Source organism: Entelurus aequoreus, linkage group LG11, assembly GCF_033978785.1.
Source record: "Entelurus aequoreus isolate RoL-2023_Sb linkage group LG11, RoL_Eaeq_v1.1, whole genome shotgun sequence".
NCBI lineage: Eukaryota > Metazoa > Chordata > Actinopteri > Syngnathiformes > Syngnathidae > Entelurus > Entelurus aequoreus.
The window spans coordinates 74,041,240-74,055,782 of record NC_084741.1 but is presented as its reverse complement, the minus strand read 5'-3'; the positions used below and the strand labels follow the sequence as shown (position 1 = coordinate 74,055,782).

The 14,543-nt window shown below is 37.3% G+C and overlaps 1 protein-coding gene across 2 annotated transcripts in view; it reads left to right on the top strand.

Annotated features, from left to right (window-relative positions):
- The window catches only part of LOC133660465 (platelet endothelial aggregation receptor 1-like), a 618,594-nt gene that overhangs the window by 572,480 nt on the left and 31,571 nt on the right, over positions 1-14,543 (top strand). For both annotated transcript variants that reach the window (XM_062063981.1, XM_062063980.1), the window contains exons 15-22: positions 97-199; positions 340-476; positions 5,099-5,311; positions 8,894-9,068; positions 11,280-11,400; positions 11,700-11,863; positions 14,140-14,242; positions 14,300-14,452. In XM_062063981.1, the coding sequence (XP_061919965.1) occupies positions 97-199; positions 340-476; positions 5,099-5,311; positions 8,894-9,068; positions 11,280-11,400; positions 11,700-11,863; positions 14,140-14,242; positions 14,300-14,452 (1,169 nt within the window). The remainder of the gene's footprint in view (positions 1-96; positions 200-339; positions 477-5,098; positions 5,312-8,893; positions 9,069-11,279; positions 11,401-11,699; positions 11,864-14,139; positions 14,243-14,299; positions 14,453-14,543) is intronic.

Here is a 14,543-nt window from a genome sequence, read left to right as displayed (position 1 = left end):
ACACAAAGTCACAATTCTACGTGTACGAAAAAACCCAAAGTTGATTATAAAGTAGAAGAAGATGAAGTTGTATTATATTCTTTGTTTTGTCCTCAGTTGTGAGAAGGTGTGCTCCAGGAAGTGTCCAGCGCGATGTCCCTGTCAGCATGGAGGCATCTGCAGGGGCAAAGGGGTGTGTGCATGTCCTCCTGGATGGACGGTACGCTTGAAATACACTTGCAATCTTTACCATTCCACTTTGCTCCCAATGAGACTAAACTAAATCAATGTTCTTACCCAAATCAAACAGTCCAAGGTCAATTGGAGTCATTAAACTTGGACATCTTTTCCTCTCTGAAGGGTTCCGTCTGCACGGAGTTTTGTCCTGAGGGACGCTACGGAGCCAACTGTGCCCAGGAATGTGTCTGCCACAATGGAGGAAAATGTCACCCTGAGACTGGACACTGCAAATGTGCCAAAGGTTTTACTGGGAACAGGTGTGTAAAGTTGTGTGTACACACTATAATGTCAACTAAATGTGTACCTAATGTGTAAAGTTGTGTGTACACACTATAATATGTCAACTAAATGTGTACCTAATGTGTAAAGTTGTGTGTACACACTATAATATGTCAACTAAATGTGTACCTAATGTGTAAAGTTGTGTGTACACACTATAATATGTCAACTAAATGTGTACCTAATGTGTAAAGTTGTGTGTACACACTATAATATGTCAACTAAATGTGTACCTAATGTGTATAGTTGTGTGTACACACTAATATGTCAACTAAATGTGTACCTAATGTGTAAAGTTGTGTGTACACACTATAATATCAACTAAATGTGTACCTAATGTGTAAAGTTGTGTGTACACACTATAATATGTCAACTAAATGTGTACCTAATGTGTATAGTTGTGTGTACACACTATAATGTCAACTAAATGTGTACCTAATGTGTAAAGTTGTGTGTACACACTATAATATGTCAACTAAATGTGTACCTAATGTGTATAGTTGTGTGTACACACTATAATATGTCAACTAAATGTGTACCTAATGTGTATAGTTGTGTGTACACACTATAATGTCAACTAAATGTGTACCTAATGTGTATAGTTGTGTGTACACACTATAACAGGGGTCACCAACCTTTTTGAAACCAAGAGCTACTTCTTGGGTACTGATTAATGCGAAGGGCTACCAGTTAGATACACACTTAAATAAATTGCCAGAAGTAGCCAATTTGCTCAATTCCCCTTTAACTCTGTTATTATTAATAATTAATGATATTTATCTTTGTGGAAACACTGATCATCTTAATGATTTCTCACAATAAATATAAATAGAAACAGATAAATATCAATATGCAACACTTTATTTTTATATTTTCTCTAAGTGCACATTTTTCAAATTGAACATTTTCAAATGATCACTTCTAAGACAGTCTTGTGAAATCACAATATCCCATTTAAACTAGCTAGCCACTAACATTTTTGAACAAATCATGAATTACTTTGCACCATGTTTGTACAAATAATAACTCATGTAAAATACAAAAGTCAACTCTCAAATTTTTAAATCATGTCACACTTTGAACTGGACACCAAATCTGTTTTCTGTTTCTTTGTCAGTTAGTGGGAAGCCTGGCATTGCATGCTGTTAACTAGTGTGTTGTACTCTGGTGTGTAACTTGACACTGCAACTCTGAGTGAGTCTTGCAGATGTGCATCAGTGAGGCGTGTTCTGTGTTTGTTCTTGATGAAGTTCATGTCAGAAAAGGCTGATTCACAAAGATAAGATTTTTCCTCATTGTTTGCGGAACCTTCTTAATCTTTTGGACATATTTTCACAGCAATCTGGCCTTAAGCTTAATTATGATAAATGTAAAATGTTAAGGATCGGAAATCTAAAGGGAACGTCCTTTCGAATGGAATGCAAAGTGACTGTTTTGTGAACAGATGGACCAGTTAACATACTTGGTGTTGTTGTCCCAGAAAATCTGGAAGATCTAGGCTCAGTAAATTATGATAATCGACTAAGAAAGCTGGACAAAAGTATGCAATTATGGAAAGGGAAATCCCTAACCTTGTATGGTAAAATGTCTATTGCCAACTTGTTAATTATTCCTCAATTTATTTATTTGTTTTTGTCATTACCAGCTCCATCACAAAACTTTTTTAAGATTTATGAGCGGAGGGTCTTCGATTTTGTCTGGAACGGCAAACCAGAAAAGATTAAAAGAAAGGTTTTGTACAAAGAGTATGAATATGGGGGCTTGAAACTTCTCAACCTTGAAGCTATGTGTCTGTCTTTAAAAGCATCAATTGTTCCAAAGATGTATTTAAACATTGAGTGGTACACAAATGTCCTGTTGGACAAAAAACATGTACTGTATCAAAAGAAATTGTATCCTTTTTTACAAGTGATCCCCTCCCAGAGAGTCTGCTGGGAAACATGGCGGGGTTCATAAAGGAAACAATCCACTCATAGTGGTGTTTTCAATTTTATGTGCCAGAAAAAAGAGACGATATTTTGCAGCAGTTAATATGGATGAACTCTAATATTGTAATAGATGGAAAGCCTTTCTTTTGGAAAAATATGTTTGAAAGAGGAATCATTTTTGTCAATGATATTATCAATGAGAATGGTAAGATTATGAAGTATGATGAATTTAGAGCTATGTATGGTGATGCTTGCTCAAGCTTTTCATTTTATCAACTAACTGGAGTAATTGGGAAAAGATGGAAACAAATAATTAATTATGGAACTACTAAATTATTAGTTTGTAAACCTCTAATAAGAAATTCTAGTTGGCAAAAAGGAACTAAAATAAATAGAAAAATATATAATTTTTATTTAATAAAGAAATCTTTGAAGGCTGCCTCATACAACACAAATGGAAAATGGGAGGACTTTTTTGACTGCCCGTTGCCATGGGATGCCATATTCAAACTAATCTATAAAACCACTATCGATGTGCAAAATCGTTATTTTCAAATTAAAATGATTTATAACTTCTTACCCACAGGGAAAATGTTAAAATTATGGAATATGACAGAGTCAGATGATTGCCCATTTTGTTGTCAGGAGCCTGAATCCACCCTGCATTTGTTTTGGTATTGTCATATTGTGTCTTTGTTTTGGGTGGAAGTTGAAAAAATGTGTTTAAGGATTGGTTTGTTTATGAAGCTTAATGTGGTTTCTGTTATTTTAGGAGAGTTCATTGACAATCATGATTTAGTCCATTTAATTATAGTACTCGGTAAAAGGTTTATTTTTAAGGCCAAAAACAGATATTCACTTAGTATTACTTTCTTTAAAACATTTATTCAGTATTTTCTAACTTTAGAAAGTTACATGGTTGAAAACGATAATGATGCCAAAAAACATTAAAAAAAAGATGAGAAGTCCTCAAAGGCTTATTTTGAAAGTATAATTATGTTTATAGATGATATGATATCTGTTGTTGTGTTCCCTAATTTGAGTGACCTGGACATAATCTGGACTGTACATAAATGCTTATTTTGAAAATGTAATTTTGTTTATAAATTATATGCAATCTGTTGTGTTCCCTAATTTTTTTCTGTGTACATGAATGAAGGTGTGTGTTGCTGAGTCCGACTTGGACATTATCTGGACTGGGCCTGGTTTAAAAAACCCTTTAAACAAATCTAATTTCATTGACAACCTGGTCTGTTGAAGATAAGGCCCTTTTTTTAAAAATAAAATAAAATAAGATAAATAAATAAAAAACATTTTCTTGGATAAAAAAGAAAGTAAAACAATATAAAAATAATTACATAAAAAATAGTAATTAATGAAAATGTTAGTGGACCAGCAGCCTATACAATCATGTGTGCTTCAGGGCCTGTGTCCCTTGCAGATGTGTTGTCTATGTTGTGTTCAGGGACTGTGTCCCTTGCAGATGTGTTGTCTATGTTGTGGGAACCAGAATATTGGTAGCAGAAAGAAATAACCCCTTTTGTGTGAGTGGGTGTGGATGAGTGTGCATGGGGGAGGTTGTTTGGGTTGATGCACTGATTGAAAGTGTATATTGTGTTTTTTCTATGTAGATTTAATTATTTTTATTTATTTTATTTATTTATTTATTTATTTATTTATTTATTTTATTTTATTTTTTTTTAAATTTTTTTTTTTTTTTTTAGAACAGGCCCGCAGGCGACTCATCTGGTCCTTACGGGCGACCTGGTGCCCGCGGGCACCACGTTGGTGACCACTGCACTATAATATGTCAACTAAATGTGTACCTGATTGATTGAGACTTTTGGTGTTAAATGATCTAAAAAAGCTAGCATGCGTCAAGTAGCAAAATATATTTCTCTGAGGTGTGTACCTGAATCATTTCTTCTAAATGCTAGCATGCATACCAAATTATAACGGAGGCCTACAAAAGTACATTTTTAAAAATGCTAGCATATTAATGTTGGTATGCTAACAGATGTCAGGTGACAAAATATATGACGCTGAGATGCATACCTTCAAAATGATCAAAAAGTTAGCATGCTAATTTATTAGCATGCTAATGATTGTGCCCACAAGTTATTAAAAAATGATCTAGTTTCTCTTTGTACACCCCTGATATAAACATTGATTGTACAATGAAATCATAACACTGTATTGAATATAAATCATTGAATAATCCCAGAGGGGAAATTCAGATTTTCAGCACTAAATTGATAATATAAAACATTGAAAAATACGATGTAAAAAATAAAGATTATGTGATTTCTGTTTTGCTAAATTTGCGCATGAAAAAAATAGATACATTGAGAAAAAGAAAAAAAAAGTTTTGCAACATTGCAAAGTGCTGGGTGTTGTTGACACTTCATACAAAAAGGTCATAAACATTATGTCAACAATGTATTGCATCTCTCATGATACAGTACCAATACTGTATTGCATCTCTCATGATACAGTACCAATACTGTATTGCATCTCTCATGATACAGTACCAATACTGTATTGCATCTCTCATGATACAGTACCAATACGCTAACATTTGATATCCATGCTGTCTGCTCAAAATGTATCATATTTGATTCAAAATGATCGTGTATTTGATGATTGCTATGTTTGTGACTGGTACACCTCAGGTGCAGCGAGGAGTGTGCGGTGGGCAGGTACGGCCAGGACTGCCAGGGCGTGTGCGACTGTGCTAACGGCGCTCGCTGCTACAACATCGACGGAGGCTGCCTGTGCGAGCCCGGCTTCAGCGGCCCCAACTGCCAGGACAGGATGTGCACTCACGGCAAATACGGCATGCACTGCGAGCGCACCTGTCTCTGCCAGGACCAGCACACACTCAGGTGAGGGCCAAGTGGGCGGGGCTTCATCGGACACACTACTACTACACTACTGTATTTAATGTTGTCATTATGGTGGTACTTAATGAATACTTAGGTCTACTACACTACTGTATTTAATGTTGTCATTATGGTGGTACTTAATGAATACTTAGGTCTACTACACTACTGTATTTAATGTTGTCATTATGGTGGTACTTAATGAATACTTAGGTCTACTACACTACTGTATTTAATGTTGTCATTATGGTGGTACTTAATGAATACTTAGGTCTACTACACTACTGTATTTAATGTTGTCATCATGGTGGTACTTAATGAATACTTAGGTCTACTACACTACTGTATTTAATGTTGTCATTATGGTGGTACTTAATGAATACTTAGGTCTACTACACTACTGTATTTAATGTTGTCATTATGGTGGTACTTAATGAATACTTAGGTCTACTACACTACTGTATTTAATGTTGTCATTATGGTGGTACTTAATGAATACTTAGGTCTACTACACTACTGCATTTAATGTTGTCATTATGGTGGTACTTGATGAATACTTAGGTCTACTACACTACTGTATTTAATGTTGTCATTATGGTGGTACTTAATGAATACTTAGGTCTACTACACTACTGTATTTAATGTTGTCATTATGGTGGTACTTAATGAATACTTAGGTCTACTACACTACTGTATTTAATGTTGTCATTATGGTGGTACTTAATGAATACTTAGGTCTACTACACTACTGTATTTAATGTTGTCATTATGGTGGTACTTAATGAATACTTAGGTCTACTACACTACTGTATTTAATGTTGTCATTATGGTGGTACTTAATGAATACTTAGGTCTACTACACTACTGTATTTAATGTTGTCATTATGGTGGTACTTAATGAATACTTAGGTCTACTACACTACTGTATTTAATGTTGTCATGATGGTGGTACTTAATGAATACTTAGGTCTACTACACTACTGTATTTAATGTTGTCATTATGGTGGTACTTAATGAATACTTAGGTCTACTACACTACTGTATTTAATGTTGTCATTATGGTGGTACTTAATGAATACTTAGGTCTACTACACTACTGCATTTAATGTTGTCATTATGGTGGTACTTGATGAATACTTAGGTCTACTACACTACTGTATTTAATGTTGTCATTATGGTGGTACTTAATGAATACTTAGGTCTACTACACTACTGTATTTAATGTTGTCATTATGGTGGTACTTAATGAATACTTAGGTCTACTACACTACTGTATTTAATGTTGTCATTATGGTGGTACTTAATGAATACTTAGGTCTACTACACTACTGTATTTAATGTTGTCATTATGGTGGTACTTAATGAATACTTAGGTCTACTACACTACTGTATTTAATGTTGTCATTATGGTGGTACTTAATGAATACTTAGGTCTACTACACTACTGTATTTAATATTAATAAGCCTAGTGGTTAGAGTGTCCCCCCTGAGGGGGTATGTGGTGAGTTCAAAGTCATACCAAAGTCTGTAAAAATGAGCTCCCTGCTTGGCACTCAGCATCAAGGCTTGGAATTGGGGGTTAAATCACCAAAATGACTCACTGCTCCCCTCACCTCCCAGGGGGTGAACAAGGGAATGTGTCAAATGCAGAGGTTGATTTCACCACACCTGTGTGTGTGTGTGTGTGTGTGTGTGTGTGTGTGTGTGTGTGTGTGTGTGTGTGTGTGTGTGTGTGTGTGTGTGTGTGTGGTGTGTGTGTGTGTGTGTGTGTGTGTGTGTGTGTGTGTGTGTGTGTGTGTGTGTGTGTGTGTGTGTGTGTGTGAGTGTGTGTGTGTGTGTGTGTGTGTGTGTGTGTGTGTGTGTGTGTGTGTGTGTGTGTGTGTGTGTGTGTGTGTGTGTTTTAATTTTACATGACACCATTGTGCTGTACATCAACATGGAGGTCAAATGAGACATAAGATATCAACATGGAGGTCAAATGAGACATAAGACATCAACATGGAGGTCAAATGAGACATAAGACATCAACATGGAGGTCAAATGAGACATAAGACATTAACATGGAGGTCAAATGAGACATAAGACATTAACATGGAGGTCAAATGAGACATAAGACATCAACATGGAGGTCAAATGAGACATAATAAGATATCAACATGGAGGTCAAATGAGACATAAGACATCAACATGGAGGTCAAATGAGACATAATAAGATATCAACATGGAGGTCAAATGAGACATAAGACATTAACATGGAGGTCAAATGAGACATAATAAGATATAAACATAGAGGTCAAATGAGACATACTGCAACAACATGGAAGTCAAATGAGACATAAGACATCAACATGGAGGTCAAATGAGACATAAGATATCAACATGGAGGTCAAATGTGACATAAGACATCAACATGGAGGTCAAATGAGACATAAGACATCAACATGGAGGTCAAATGAGACATAAGAAATCAACACGTAGGTCAAATGAGACATAAGACATAAACATGTAGGTCAAATGAGACATAAGATATCAACACGGAGGTCAAATGTGACATAAGACATCAACACGGAGGTCAAATGAGACATAAGACATCAACATGGAGGTCAAATGAGACATAAGATATCAACATGGAGGTCAAATGAGGCATAAGACATCAACACGGAGGTCAAATGAGACATAAGACATCAACATGGAGGTCAAATGAGACATAAGATATCAACATGGAGGTCAAATGAGACATAAGACATCAACACGGAGGTCAAATGTGACATAAGACATCAACACGGAGGTCAAATGAGACATAAGACATCAACATGGAGGTCAAATGAGACATAAGATATCAACATGGAGGTCAAATGAGACATAAGACATCAACACGGAGGTCAAATGAGACATAAGACATCAACATGGAGGTCAAATGAGACATAATATCTTATTTGACCTCAACACGGAGGTCAAATGAGACACAAGACATCAACACGGAGGTCAAATGAGACATAAGACATCAACACGGAGGTCAAATGAGAAATAAGACATCAGCACGTAGGTCAAATGAGACATAAGGCATCAACATGGAGGTTAAATGAGAAATAAGACATCAACACGTAGGTCAAATGAGATATAACAAATCGACATGGAGGTCAAATGAGATATAACAAATCGACATGGAGGTCAAATGAGACATTAGATATAAACACGGAGGTGAAATGAGACATAAGATATCAACATGGAGGTCAAATGAGACATAAGACATGAAGATGGAGGTGAAATGAGACATAAGATATCAACATGAAGGTCAAATGAGATATAAGACATGAAGATGGAGGTGAAATGAGACATAAGACATGAAGATGGAGGTGAAATGAGACATAAGACATGAAGATGGAGGTGAAATGAGACATAAGACATGAAGATGGAGGTGAAATGAGACATAAGACATGAAGATGGAGGTGAAATGAGACATAAGACATGAAGATGGAGGTGAAATGAGACATAAGACATGAAGATGGAGGTGAAATGAGACATAAGACATGAAGATGGAGGTGAAATGAGACATAAGTTATCAACTTGGCTGTTGTCTTTCAGCTGCCACCCGATGAAAGGCGAGTGCACGTGCCAAGCAGGCTGGGCGGGGCTATACTGCAACGAAACCTGCGCCCACGGTTTCTATGGCAACGGCTGCCAAGAGCCTTGCCTGTGTGTCAATGGCGGCGTGTGCGATGGCGCCAGCGGACGATGCCAGTGTACACCTGGATATATGGTATCATTATTTCATACATTGAATAACAATGCCAGTGTACACCTGGATATATGGTATCATTATTTCATACATTGAATAACAATGCCAGTGTACACCTGGATATATGGTATCATTATTTCATACATTGAATAACAATGCCAGAGTACACCTGGATATACAGTGATGATGATGTCATTATTTCATACATTGAATAACAATGCCAGTGTACACCTGGATATACAGTGATGATGATGTCATTATTTCATACATTGAATAACAATGCCAGAGTACACCTGGATATACAGTGATGATGATGTCATTTTTTCATACATTGAATAATTTATTGAAAAAAACAAACACAACTTGATTAAATGATATTTAATGAAAATATGACTACTTATTCTTAGTTTAAAGAACACGTTGTCCTTGTTTCAAGGGAAATAAATAATTATTTTTCATTTTTTAAATTCCAACATATCTGTAAAGTTGTCCATTGTGTGTCAAATAAAACATATCCATTATTTAGAATGATATTTGACTATGTAACTCATTTATTGACAATTGATTTAAATGTGGAATGTTTTTGTTATTGAGGTCATTATTATAGTTCACAATGGAAAATTATTATAGTTCACAATGGACAATTATTATAGTTCACAATGGACAATTATTATAGTTCACAATGCACAATTATTATAGTTCACAATGCACAATTATTATAGATCACAATGGACAATTATTATAGTTCACAATGGACAATTATTATAGTTCACAATGGAAAATTATTATAGTTCACAATGGACAATTATTATAGTTCACAATGGACAATTATTATAGTTCACAATGGACAATTATTAGAGTTCACAATGCACAATTATTATAGTTCACAGTGGACAATTATTATAGTTCACAATGCACAATTATTATAGTTCACAATGCACAATTATTATAGTTCACAATGGACAATTATTATAGTTCACAATGGACAATTATTATAGTTCACAATGGACAATTATTATAGTTCACAATGCACAATTATTATAGTTCACAATGGACAATTATTATAGTTCACAATGGACAATTATTAGAGTTCACAATGCACAATTATTATAGTTCACAATGGACAATTATTATAGTTCACAATGCACAATTATTATAGTTCACAATGCACAATTATTATAGTTCACAATGCACAATTATTATAGTTCACAATGGACAATTATTATAGTTCACAATGCACAATTATTATAGTTCACAATGCACAATTATTATAGTTCACAATGGACAATTATTATAGTTCACAATGGACAATTGGGGGGATTGTTTGTCATATAAAAGAGTTTCTATATATACTAAATAGATTTCACTGTTGGCACCTCATTCAAATGTGAAATAACACTTAAGTGAATGAATGAATTGTGTACATGTATGTAGATAGTGTACGTGTATGTAGATAGTGTACATGTATGTAGATAGTGTACATGTATGTAGATTGTGTACGTGTATGTAGATAGTGTACAAGTATGTAGATTGTGTACATGTATGTAGATAGTGTACATGTATGTAGATAGTGTACATGTATGTAGATTGTGTACGTGTATGTAGATAGTGTACATGTATGTAGATAGTGTACATGTATGTAGATAGTGTACATGAATGTAGAGAGTGTACAAGTATGTAGATAGTGTACATGTATGTAGATAGTGTACGTGTATGTAGATAGTGTACATGTATGTAGATAGTGTACGTGTATGTAGATAGTGTACATGTATGTAGAGAGTGTACAAGTATGTAGATAGTGTACAAGTATGTAGATAGTGTACATGTATGTAGATAGTGTACATGTATGTAGATTGTGTACGTGTATGTAGATAGTGTACATGTATGTAGATAGTGTACATGTATGTAGACAGTGTACATGTATGTAGATAGTGTACATGTATGTAGATAGTGTACATGTATGTAGATAGTGTACATGTATGTAGATAGTGTACGTGTATGTAGATAGTGTACAAGTATGTAGATAGTGTACATGTATGTAGATAGTGTACGTGTATGTAGATAGTGTACAAGTATGTAGATAGTGTACATGTATGTAGACAGTGTACATGTATGTAGATAGTGTACAAGTATGTAGATAGTGTATGTAGATGAGGACAAGCTGCAAGGACAAGAGAATATGATTGACAAGCTCCTGTGCAGTTTCTAATTGAATGTTTGTGATGTTTGCAGGATGTTCACTGCCAGACTTCTTGTAAAAGTGGCACCTTCGGCAAAAACTGCTCTCTGGAATGTTCCTGTAAGAACTTTGTGGACTGCTCACCCATTGATGGGGCGTGTTTCTGCAAAGAAGGTGAACACGCCAGTTGTGGACTCCAGCTTGTTGTGGACTCCAGCTTGTTGTGGACTCCAGCTTGTTGTGGACTCCAGCTAGTTGTGGACTCCAGCTTGTTGTGGACTCCAGCTAGTTGTGGACTCCAGCTTGTTGTGGACTCCAGCTAGTTGTGAACTCCAGCTTGTTGTGGACTCCAGCTTGTTGTGGACTCCAGCTTGTTGTGGACTCCAGCTTGTTGTGGACTCCAGCTTGTTGTGAACTCCAGCTTGTTGTGGACTCCAGCTTGTTGTACGGCGCTCACCATCAATTGTGTCCAGGCTGGCGAGGACCAGACTGCTCGCTCCCCTGCTCGGAGGGCACATGGGGCCCCGGCTGCAACGCCACCTGTCAGTGTGCCAACGGGGCCAAATGCAGGCCGACGGATGGATGGTGCACCTGCACAGCCGGCTGGCAGGGGGCGCACTGCGAGCAGTCATGCCCGGTGAGTTGGCAACTTATTAGTGGAAGCTCCATTTACCAACTTGGGTTAGCTTCTTCAACAGGGTTTGGAAGTTTGTGGACTGAAGCAAATTTCTTTGTGAGAAAACAATGTAAACACCAATAATTGGTTCCAACCTGGATATTTTAGTGAAGGTCTGTACACTTGAACCCAACATAAAGTACCGTGTATCAAACAATCATAACAAGGGCTGATGGATCAACTTTCTGTTCATTAACAAGCTAAACTGACAACACGCGCACACACACAAGTCACTGTGGTGCCCTCAAAAAGGATCAGAAATCACAAAAAATTCCTTGACTTTAACAACCATATTGCTACAATAATAAACATCAAATAAGGAAAGTCCACTAACATAAACATCGACAAGGAGCTGACAGAAAGGGGGGTGAGGCTTGGGGGGTGAGGGGGGGGGGGAGGGGGAAAGTAGTGTATTTTCCTCCCCTGTGAAATACGTATGCTTCTACATGTAAAGCGACTTTGGGTACTTAGAAAAGCGCTATATAAATCCCAGGTATTATTTATTATATTATTCATCATATTTTTCCAAAAAGTCCGCTCTCATCACAATTAAAACTTGCTGTAGTACAAAGCCTGCCAGTTGGACACAATATATGTCTGTTAATGAAATGCAAATGTGCTGACACTCGTGATATCGTCCTGTGTCTGCGTCACGGTACTCGATGTTCGGCCTTGGCAGTCCGCAGGCCGAGTCTGGACACAACACTGATACCAGACGACTCGCAATCTTTTGGATTGCCGGCTGTCTCTTTGCACAGATAGAAAAGTACAACTTCAGCACAATTGATACTAACTATAGCAACGGCCTTTAAGCATAAGAGTTGTGTGATATAGGGTTATACCTAATTATTCTAACCAGGCCTGGCCCTAACCAATCTGGCGCCCTAGGCAAGATTTTAGGTGGCGCCCCCACCACATCGGGCAGTGAAGTGTATATACTCACAAAGAAACCGAATAGCTTTTGTCTTTGACCTTTTTTTTTTACTTAAAGAAAGCAAATTAACATATTATATGAGAATGTTATGTTATGATTATCTTTAACCGAATCACAGCAGTGCTCAAATTAAAAAACAGCATTCCCTCTCATGTGATATTGCTTAATTAACATTAATGATGTGCACTTTAACAACTAGGCTTACAACTATACCTAATATATAAAGGGGTGGAAAAGTGACTATTACCTGCAGGGCAAACATTAGCTAACCAGAAGGCAATAACAATGTAAACAAAAAACACCTGCTTAAAAGATCTAATACAAATGTCCCTGAGGAATGTAAGGTGGGAGTACTGTAATTACCTAACGTTACATTATTATTTTCCATAACAATTTAGCCCCCTCCACAATATTAACCCGACATTAAAACATAACTAGCTATTTATTGATTAGCAATTGCCGAATCACGTAGCATTAGCGTAATGCTAAAAAGCCAGGTTACTATCACATTCTGTAACAGACAAATAATTTAATGTAGGCTAACGTTACCTACCTGCTACCTCTTGTCTTTTTCTCGTTTCTCCTCCTCTTCTTTTCTCTTTTTTCTTCCCTGGGCACCTGACAGTTTTGGCCGTTTTGACATCTTGTGTTGATTTTTTTTGATGTGGTGAGTCCAAAAAGAGTCATGAATGATACAGGAAGGGAGGGGGTGCACCGTGCTAGGGAGGGGGGGGGGGGGGGCGTAATGTTGTAACGAATAATATTTCTATTAAATAGGCTTTACTTTGCATTTTAATTAACGTGGGATTATTTTTTGTATTTAGAAATAATAGCACCAACTTTTTTTTTTTTTTTTTTTTTTTCCTCCAACATTTGTGGCACTGGCGTGGCGCCCCCTGATGGACGGCGCCCTTAGCATTTGCCTATACGGCCTATGCCACGGGCCGGCCCTGATTCAATCAATATCAAGCAGCTAAAATGCCCCAAACATAGACAAGTGTAGAGAAAGTGTTTTACATTTTCCCATCATGCACTCTAATGGATTAAAAAGGGGTGTCATTTAAAATGTGTTTGGATGTTGTTGATAACATCCACAATGTTTAGTGAGCAGTTTGTTGACCTTTATGTTAGTTGCATTGTTTTTTTGCACCATGACTAGGGAAGGTTGTTTGGATTGTGTCATATAAGTACCCTAAGTACTGATTTACTCACATTGTCCACAGGATGGCAGCAAATGTAGCAGCTGGTACTTTGAAGCTTGAATCCACTTCTTGGTGAAAATGTCTTTGTTCCACGCGTGCAGGTGGGTTGGTTTGGGCCCGGCTGCCTGAAGAGGTGCGACTGTGTCCACGCCGACGCTTGCCAAGCCACCACGGGGAAGTGCCAGTGCCTGCCAGGCTGGTGGGGTGAGTTAGGTGGAGTCTGCCTTCTCTGCAGAGAATCAAGTTTGTTTCCATGGCCAGGCCCGCGCTGCAGTCAGCCATGCTCAGAGGGCCTGTGGGGGCGCCACTGCAACCACACCTGTTCCAAGCACTGTCCCAACAGCGACAGGTGTGTGCGGGAAACAGGAGCGTGCGTGTGCGGTCCAGGCTACTGGGGGGTCAGCTGTCAGAACAGTGAGTCCTAACCACACCCTGAGTGGCCATATTTCTGTCCTGTGCTCGGTCCTAGCGAGTGGGTATACAGTATGTCTGAGGACTGTCCTCT